Here is a 10,500-nt window from a genome sequence, read left to right as displayed (position 1 = left end):
GCTCCCGAACGACTTTGAAGGCAATGTAATCAGTAGAATAAGGTTTGGGAGTGAAGGGATCAGAGGAATTTCGAAGGAGAAGGGAGAAATAAAATTTCCCCGAACCTTAACCCCTTTAAATCCCTTCTAGTCGCGACACTCTCGTTCCAGCGAGATATTCTCACTGCAGTGAAGGGCCCTCACGCTGCAGCAAAAATCTTAGATGAAATTGCATTTTGATTTATGCAGAATCTCGCTACAGTGAGATTGCACCCATAAATGCACCGCAAACTGTCACTACAGCGATACGTCTCTCGCTACAGTGAGAAGGTGATAGTTTTGGTCCTTCCTCCCAAGGCCCTCTCGCTACAGCAAGAATCCTCTCGCTGCAGCAAGGACAACTCATAATTACACCATGCACTTAGGCACTTAGCCCATTTTCAGCCCAACTAGTGCAATCTCATCAATCATACATCTACACATACATGCATATATATACATATTCATATTCATTACATAGAAGAACACCATCATTACGCATTCAGTGCAAATTCACAACATTCATTTACACTTGTATACACACACACACACACACACACACACACACATATATATATATATATATATGCATTTAGATTTATATAAATAACAATAATTAATATTACAAAATTCGGCGCGTTACAACTCTCCCCTCCTTTAAGGAATTTTGTCCCCAAAATTCAACTAAACACACATTCTACAAAAATAATCTCGGGTACAACTCTCTCATTCTACTCTCTGTTTCCCATGTGGCATCTTCCTTATCACTCGAGCTCCATATTACCTTCACTAATGAGATGTCCTTGCTTAACACGGTGATCCGCAATCCTCACCGGGTACACATCATACAACAAGTCTTCTCTTACTTGAATCGGGTCAAGATCAATCACATGGAAAGAATCCGGCACATATTGCCTAAGCTGTGACACATGGAACATCGGATATAGATTCGAGAGGTTCGAAGGCAACGCAATCCGATATGTAGCAGGACCAATTCTACTCAGCACTTCGAACGGCCGAATAAACTTTGGAGACAACTTCCGAGACTTTAGAACTATCCCCACTCCGATTACAGGTGAGACCTTCAAAAATACGTGGTCACCCACCTGAAACTCCAATGGCTTCCGCCTTCTATCATAATAGCTCTTTTGCCTATTTTGCGCAGTCTTTTTTTTATGTCTGATCATTCTGATTTGCTCATTCTGCCTTTGGATCATATCTGGCGCAAACAAAGTTGCCATCCAGTTTCATACCAACACAACGGAGTTCTGCACCTCCACCCATACAAGGCCTCAAACGGTGCCATTCCAATATTGGCATGGTAACTATTGTTGTACGTGAATTCCACTAGCGGTAAGCACTTTTCCCAAGTCCCCTGCTGCTCGAGCACACAAGCCCTTAAAAAATCCTCCAGAGATTGGATGGTCCGCTTAGTCCGATCGTCAGTTTATGGGTGATAAGCCAAGCTCAGTCTCAACTTAGTCCCCAATGCCCGTTGCAGGCTCTCCTAAAACCTTGAGGTAAATCTCGGATCTCTATCTGATACCACACTAGTCGGCACTCCATGCATCCTGACTATCTCCCTCACATACAATTCTGCAAGTCTTTCCAATTTATACTTTATGTTGATCAGGAGAAAGTATGCAGCCTTAGTTAACCGGTCCACTATCACCCAGATAGCATTAATATTGTTCCTAGTCTTAGGCAGCCTATAAACAAAGTCCATGGAAATACTATCCCATTTCCACTCAGGGATCTTCAACCACTGTAACAACCCTGGTGGACGCTGGTGCTCTACCTTCGCCTTCTGGCAAGTCAGGCATTTAGCCACATATTCAGCCATGTCTCTCTTCATACCATTCCACCAAAAACTCTTTTGGAGGTTCTGATACATTTTAGTTGCACCGGGGTGGAAACTCATCCTGCTTTTATGTGCTTCCTCAAGCACCATCTGTCTCAGCTTATGCATTTGAGCAATGCACACTCGATTCCGGAACCTAATCACCCCATTCTTATCACAATAGAATTTCAAGTCCTTTCCCTTATCCTTCTGTCTCATTATGTCTTGCAGGAAGGCATCTTCCTGCTGAGCATCTCGGACGTACACCAAAAAGTCGTTGCTCTGAGATACAAACTCCCTGGCCTTATCTCCATGGCCAAATTCATGTCACGAAATTCCTCAATTAACTTTATTTCTTTCACCAACATTGCTGCCACGAGCAATGATTTCTGACTCAACACATCGGCTATCACATTTGCCTTGCTAGGGTGGTAAGACAATGTAAAATCATAGTCCTTGATGAACTCCATCCATCTCCTCTGCCGCATGTTCAGCTCCCTTTGGTCAAACAGATATTTCAAGCTCTTGTGGTCACTGAACACCTCGAACCTTGCCCCATATATGTAATGCCTCCATACCTTAAGGGCAAAAACCACCGCAGCTAACTCCAGATCGTGTGTCAGATAGTTGACTTCATGCGAGCGCAACTGCCTTGAGACATAGGCAACCACTCGCCCGTCTTGCATCAAAACACAATCAAGTCCTTGCCCGGATGCATCACAATACTCATCAAACTTTCGCTCCGGGTTGGCGCCGAAGTTAGCCTTATCTTCAGTTCTAAGAAATTAGCTTCACACCCCTTGGTCCACTTGAACTCCTTTTCCTTGCGGGTCAGCTTTGTTAAGGGCAACACTATCTTAGAGAATCCTTTAATGAATTTCCTATAATAGCCTGCTAATTTGAGGAAACTGTCACTTCTGTCACATTCGTCGGCCTCGGCCACTCAGCCACTGTTTCCACTTTTGCAGGGTCTACCATGATTCCTTCCTTCGACACTACATGTCCTAGAAATTGGATTTCCGACAACCAGAACTCACACTTGGAGAATTTCACATAATATTGTCTCTCCTTCAGAATTTGCAAGACAATCTTCAAGTGCTAGGCGTGCTCTTCTTGAGTCTTTGAATAAATTATGATGTCGTCAATGAACACCACTACAAACTTATCCAAAAACTCGTGGAAGATCCTATTCATGTAGTCCATGAACACTGCAGGCGCATTGGTCACCCCAAACGGCATCACCAAATACTCATAGTGACCATACTGCGTCCTAAACGCCATCTTAGGTACATCTGCATCCTTCACTCAGATTTGATGGTATCCTAATCTCAAATCAATCTTCGAAAACATTGCTGTTCCCCTTAATTGGTCCATCAAATCATCGATCCTGGAAAGTGAATACTTGTTCTTGACTGTTACCTTGTTCAACTGCCGATAATCTACACACATCCTCATGCTTCCATCTTTCTTTTTCACCAAGAGCACTGGTGTTCCCCACGGTGACACACTCGGTCTCATAAACTATTTCTGTAACAAATCTTCCACCTGTTTCTTGACCTCTGCCAACTCCACTGGTAACATCCTGTAAGGTGCCACAGAAATCGGACTTGTCCTCAAAATGAGGTCAATAGCAAACTCTATTTCCTTCTCAGGTGGTAGCTCAGAAACATCTTCAGAAAAAACCTCCAAGAAATCCCTCACCACTGGAATATACTCCGGCTCCACTACACTTTCGGTTTCCATTGAGAACATAACCATGAAAGCCTTAGTGTTTACCGTGTTCTCCCACGCTCTCTGGCTCATAAGCCTTGAAACCTCTACAATTGTCACACCGAAGATGAAAGTCTTCTCCCTACAGTCCAGTAGCACATGGTTAGCAACAAGCCAATTCATTCCAAGGATTACATCCAGTTGAGAAAGAGGTAAAAAAATTAAGTCCACCTCAAACTCCCTACCGTGTACCATCATTGCACACCCTAAACACACCCATGACGTCACAACCGGCTTACCCGTAGGGGTAGTTACCACAACATTACACGGCAATTCTGGCACATACAAATTCAGACTCTTCATACAATTCACAAATATAAAGGAGTGTGTAGCACCCGAATCAAACAGCACATCAAGCAATCGACTCTTAATAATGTATTTACCTCGGATCAGCTCCTCTGACTGTGAAGCCTTTGCCCCACTCATAGTAAAGACTCTCTCAGGGATGCTTGGCTTTTGCCCCATACTTGGCCCCGACCCTATACTTCCTCTTGATTCTAGCCTCTGAGCTGCACTTGCACTACCGCTTCTCTTAGCGGCACAACACTCATTGGCAATGTGTCTCGACTTCCCACAGTTGTTGCAAGTTATCCTCTGCTGTGGGCAGTCCTTCACCATGTGTGGCCCTCCACACCTGAAACATTTAAGCGGCCCTCTGAAAGAACTTGATCCTAAACCACTCCCATTACTCTTCTCTTAAGATGAACTCCCTCAAGACTGAGAGCTATTTGATCCCGAGTACGGTCCCCTTGAGAATCTAGGGGGTCTTCTATCTTACCTCACTGGGCTGGCTCTCTTAGTGTCCACCGTCTTTTCTCTTGAGTTAACTTAAAAAATTCTGCTCTTGCTTATTAGGGTGGGCAAATCTGTCAGCTGAAACACACTGACTGCAGCTCGGATGTTGGGCCTCAATCCATGCTCAAATTGAGCACACAGATCCTCCTCTCCATCACCAAGCTGATAATGAGGCCAATACTTCATCAGCTCCTGGAACTTAGCTGCATATTCCTCCACAATCATACTTCCTTGCTTCAGTTCAAGAAACTCCCTAGCTTTCTGGTTCCTTAGGTCCCGGGAAAAGTAGTTCCCTAGGAAGATGGTCTTGAATGCTTCCTTCCTATGGCAGGGTCTGACCGACAAACCTCCACCAGTCCTCAACCTCTCCACATAGCAAGTAGGTGGCATAAGCAACCTTGTTCTCCTCATGACACCCCATTACATTGAAGATCTTCTCCACATCAGCCACCCACTTTTGGGCTCCTTCGGGATTGAATCCACCCTCAAACCTTGGAGAATCATGCCTGGTGAAGGCATATAACCCTCGATACTCAGCCAGCTCTCTGCCTTGATTGTGCACCATAGCTTCCAAAATCTGAGCCATGCGTTCCATGAGGTCATTGGTGCCTCTAGTTCCTCTACCTCTACCAGACATATTCAATCTAGCTACACAATTTAACAGGTACAGTCCAGCACATCAAATTAATAATATATTTATAATTCAGGCAAACAAAACAATCAATACTTATCTTGGACACTTCAGCTTGATACTCCAATTCAGTTTGGATAACTGCTATGATACCAAAATTTTAACGCCTTAAATTTAATTTCAATAAATAAGAAATTTTGCAAATTTTTGAAATAATAAAACTTCCATTTTTTTTAATCCAAGTTTCAACAAACATTTCAAATAAAGAAAGGGGTTACAAACTACATCAAACAGTTGCTACATGACTTACTCAAATACAACAGTTTTCAAAATAATATCCTATGTCCTATAGCAGTTCCATCCACCCTTTCACTAAGTCCGGTATTGATCGTCTTGATTATCTGAAAAATGAATGTAAGGGTGAGTACTCTATACTACCCAAAAACACACAGTCAACATAGAGTCTCACCTTCAACACATTTTCAATATATTAAACAAATACAATTACAGGCAGCATTATCACATAGTTCATGTCAATTTAACATCGATGCACTCATGGCATCGACAACATTTCATATTCATAATTACAATACACAAACTCGTGCATATGCAAACCAGCCACCCTCACTGTGGCACTGTGATCACAGATTTTCACTATGAATGGTCGTCGGTTACCCCCGCCTCACGGATACCACGTGGGCAGTCACGGGTCGCTCAGCAAAGGTAATGGTTAAAGGTCTAGTTAGGAAGAGAGTGTGTGGCCCATGGTGCACCCGTTCCGCAGTTGGTGTCACCACTACTCTCTCATTCCCAAGGTATTTCTACTGTCTCCATCTTTCACACCAGTGTATCGCTGAACCATTCACAGCACATTATAATGGCGCTACACGCCCCATTTACATATATTTCATTCACACATGCAATGTTCATGCTTGCACACGGCACAACCCACTTTGCATTCAAATACATGGCACTAGGCCCACATTCATTTCACATTACACGGTACATGCCCAATATTCATCTATATTACACGGCCCTCGGGCCCACATTTGTTCACAATATTCATTCTATCATGCAACATCTAGCGTACAATTCACATTCATCCATTTCGGTTAACACACACAATGTTCACATATCAATGCACATGACCCACATTACATTTCTCAATCAACTCATTCTCTGCACATTTTCTACCATTCTAACTCAGCCACAACTCCATATTCAATCAATTACACATAAAAAGAGTAGGGTAGAGTCCCCCTTACCTCGGATCGAAGACCCACACGCTAAATCCACTAAGAAGTGCTCCCTCTCACAGATTTCATCTTAAACACATGGAGAAACTCCAGAGAAAACCGTAAAAACAGAGAAAGAGAATGAAAACAGAAACCCTAATCATTAAAACTCACCTCCATACATTCTCCACACGGATTTAACCTTCAATCAAGCTCCTGAACGGCTTTGAAGGCAATGTAATCGGTAGAATAAGGTTCGGGAGTGAAGGGATCAGAGGAATTTTGAAGGAGAAGGGAGAAATAAAATTTCCCCAAACCCTAACCCCTTTAAATCCCTTCTAGTCGCGACACTCTCGCTCTAGCGTGATATTCTCGCTGCAGTGAGAGGCCCTCACGCTGCAGTAAAAATCTTAGATGAAACTACACTTTGGTTTCTGCAGAATCTCGCTATAGTGAGACTGCACCCAGAAATGCACCCCAAATTGTCACTCTGTCGCTACAGCAACACGTCTTTCGCTACAGTGAGAAGGCGACAGTTTTGGTCCTTCCTCCCAAGGCCCTATCTCTACAGCGAGAATCCTTTCGTTGCAGTAAGGACAGCCCAGAATTACACCCTACACTTAAGCACTTAGCCCATTTTCAGCCCAACTAGTCCAATTCCATCAATCATACATCTACACATACATACATATATATACATAGTCATATTTATTACACAGAAGAACACCATCATTACGCATTCAATGCGAATTCACAACATTCATTTACACTTGTACACACACACACACACACACACACACACACATATATATATATATATATATATATGCATTTAGATTTATATAAATAACAATAATTAATATTACAAAATTTGGGGTGTTACACAAAGGATTATGTTTTTCCAAGTAGTAAAATCATTTAGTCTTTCATACCTTGTATAAAATAAGTACGCCACTTTCAAACTTATGAAATGGACATTTCTTATTTGATGAGGGCTAAAGTTTTAAAGATCCATATCAAGAATGTCTTCCAAACTATCAACATTAATTACCATATCATTGTCATCTCCTTGTTCCATTTTGTCATCAATATATAAACATTTAGTCTTTCATACCTTCTTCCTCAACTTCAGCTTCATTCTCATCTTCAAAAATTAGAATCACCTTCATCTTTCAAATCTAATAAAATTTCCTTTAGTCCCTTAAACAAAAAGCAAACAACACATTATAAAAGAATTTAAACTTATAATAAAAGATTGTACTACTATTTAAGTGACTTTAATGATATATTTGTTGATCAGTTATTTTGAAAAATAAGTTACTTGCTATTTCATTGCTCATGTTATTCTCCATATATTTTAGTCATATATTACTGACTTTTGGACACTTTTTATACTTCATTACCTAATTCCAAGTCGTAAAAAAATATTTCATCAAGATATTAAATTTATAACAACAATATCAATTTCTTGAAATTATTTTAAATTAATTATTGTCAAGTCAACAAACTCCAAACATAAATGGACATAGTTACTCATTCTTATTGTCTTGCACAAATCCTTAGGAATAAACATGTAGAACATAGTAAAAACAAGATCTCATCCAAAAATTTTAATGTTAGCTTATTATAAAATACTTTAATAACAAAAAACATGCAACACATTAACATAGACTATAATTATATTATTCTATACATAGTAATTAATTATTTGTTAACTCTTTTTTAAGCTCAACATATTTATTTACCTAACTCTTCAACAATAGCCAATTTAGTCACTAAAAATTAGCATTAATAACATCTTTATAATATTTTTTGTTATAAGTTAACAATGGTAAAAAATATCAATTAAAAATAAAAATCATATAATTCTTTAATAAACTTATGTAAAATAAACCTCTTCTCATCTACAAGACATGTTAAGAAAGCACATTGTATTGTAGAACCCCAAAAAAATATATGATATTTCTTTTTGAACATATTTATAAGGAATAATTCAGAAAATATATATACGCATAAAAAAAATAAACCTTTATTTTTATTTTCAATAAATATTCTCAAGCATTATTAGTAACTCCTTTTAGTTGCAACAATTATTTTTCATCCAAATCTAAGCGCCAACGTCTAAAGGCCATCAACAACTCAATGTATAGTTGGTTAGGATATTTTATCATAGATCCACTTAAATATCAATGCTTGTAAGCTCTAACACTCGCTACAATAATTTTAGGAGATCATAGCTCATATATCATGTCTTTTACCTTAGGATTCTAAAATTTTCTATATTTATATATTTTTAAATCATACCTACATGAGGATGTTACTATATTTTCATTTAATGGATTTATGAAAGAAAGAAAAGGATCAATCCATTAATAAGATTTATTGGATTTGTTTAGGCACATTGCTTTGATACAAAACCTTCACTCCATAAGAAACATAGTTTAGTTTGTTAAAAACATCCCTACAACAGTCTTTGTGATTATTATAAAAGGGATGTAATTAATAATAATGCAAAGAAAGAGAATTAAAGTATGTATATCTCTATGATTTCTTCAAATCTAATTAGCTTTAGTTAGAAACATCAACTATAATATGTGCAATAAGTTACTTCACACCAAGTGTAAGGTGGCAAAGATATTTTTTTTACAATGGTAGTGATTAAATAAGACTAGGTTTAATCTTAGAGCTTATTGTGTTAAGCATGCTAATTTAAAGGTCTTTTACCGTAAAAAGAAAGGAAAAAGTTATGATATAATTAGTATTAATGAGAATATAATGTTGTATTTCTCAAAGAATTAGGGTTTAGTGAGAGAAAGATACCTACAAACAAGACAATGAGTTTAAGAGAAAGAAAATATGGTGTGAAGAGGAAACAAGAAAATTGTACCCATCAAAAAGTACCCGTTCATAAATTATAGACAATTAGGTTTTAAAGAAACTATTCTAAATATTTAATAATCCTAGTATTCTTATTTTGTAACGATTAGAAATATAAAAATAATTTCACACTCTACTATAATAAGTTATTTTGTTAACTCATGGATGAGTCATATGTGACATGTTAGCTCGTATTAGCCATTATCATAATTAGAATAAAAAATTAAATATATTTTATAAAATAATTAAAATATTTTTTTACAAATTTTTAAAATTATATATTTCTTTAAAATAATTATAGTTTTTTTTTAAAAAATATACTTTATAAAAAATACTAAAATATGTTTCTTGTAATTTATTAAGTATTTAATCCTACAATCTGTTTACATATTTTCTTATATCTCATATATTTATTATTCTCATAACTTTGTAATATATATTTTTTCCATAAGCTAATTAGCTTGATTTGTGTCAAATACACACATTAGGGTGACTTTTTTTTTTCTATTCAATAATAATATGTACAGGTAAGCCTTCGAAAGATTGAAACAAATGATTTAGTCATCACTCAGTATATTTTTCCATCATTTTGTCTTTATCATTTTAGATTTTTGCACAGTTATTTTAAAACATTTTAGCCTAAGTATGTAGCTTTTTTTTTAACCTTCTACTATATTTTATGTCATATTACTATTATTACACTTCATATTTTTTAATTGTGATTCGTTGTATTTTAATTTTAGTCCATATAATTTTTCTAATTAATGTAATTTTGAGTATATTTTCTTTTCAAGTGCAATTTCTTAAATCTGTAATGTATAAGAGCTTGTTTGTTAACTATTTTAAAAAATAAATTTTTCTTTTGAAAAATAAAATAAAATAATTTTTTTTTTGGTAACATAAAATTTTTATTTTCTTTTAAAAACAATTTTTTAAATTGTTTAAAATATTATTTTTAAAAATTAAAAATCAAAACAGAAAACTATTTAAAAAAACAAACATATGCTCTGAATATTTTTTAATGATATCTTAAAAATTAAAAAATATTAAATTACATAATTATTGAATCAATTTTTTCTTCATAAAAGTATAAAATGTGTTTGATAAGGGTTTTTAGATAATTTAAAAAGTTGTTTTACCATGATGAAAAATTTATTTTTAAAAATATCCTATTTGATAAAAAAATTGAAATAGTTGTTAATATTTTTTAAAATGCTATTAAAATCAATGAATTCTAAATAAAATTCCATCTAGGTTCTAACTCCTCTTCCACTCCGAACCTCTCTTCATGTGCCTATCTATTAATGAAATACTAATTACATTGACATATATTA

General features: G+C 36.5%; 3 protein-coding genes across 3 annotated transcripts; all 3 read right to left on the bottom strand.

The window, feature by feature from the left end:
* Positions 1 to 782: 782 nt before the first annotated feature.
* Positions 783 to 1,259, bottom strand: LOC113870052. The gene has a single exon (XM_027506650.1). The coding sequence runs from the start codon at positions 1,257 to 1,259 to the stop codon at positions 783 to 785; it is 477 nt and encodes a 158-aa protein (XP_027362451.1).
* Positions 1,260 to 3,379: 2,120 nt separating this feature from the next.
* On the bottom strand, positions 3,380 to 4,246 carry LOC113870051. Its single transcript, XM_027506648.1, has one exon. The coding sequence runs from the start codon at positions 4,244 to 4,246 to the stop codon at positions 3,380 to 3,382; it is 867 nt and encodes a 288-aa protein (XP_027362449.1).
* Positions 4,247 to 4,456: 210 nt separating this feature from the next.
* On the bottom strand, positions 4,457 to 7,458 carry LOC113870050. Its single transcript, XM_027506647.1, has 3 exons — positions 7,404 to 7,458; positions 4,771 to 5,071; positions 4,457 to 4,691 (listed from the first exon to the last, which is right to left on the bottom strand). The coding sequence occupies exons 1-3, from the start codon at positions 7,456 to 7,458 to the stop codon at positions 4,457 to 4,459; spliced, it is 591 nt and encodes a 196-aa protein (XP_027362448.1).
* Between the last annotated feature and the right edge of the window lie 3,042 nt (positions 7,459 to 10,500).

The sequence above is a fragment of the Abrus precatorius genome, unplaced genomic scaffold (genome assembly GCF_003935025.1).
Source record: "Abrus precatorius isolate BTA unplaced genomic scaffold, Abrus_2018 Scaffold6, whole genome shotgun sequence".
NCBI classification, from domain to species: Eukaryota; Viridiplantae; Streptophyta; class Magnoliopsida; order Fabales; family Fabaceae; genus Abrus; species Abrus precatorius.
The sequence above is the reverse complement of the archived record's forward strand: the minus strand, read 5'-3'. Positions and strand labels throughout refer to the sequence as shown.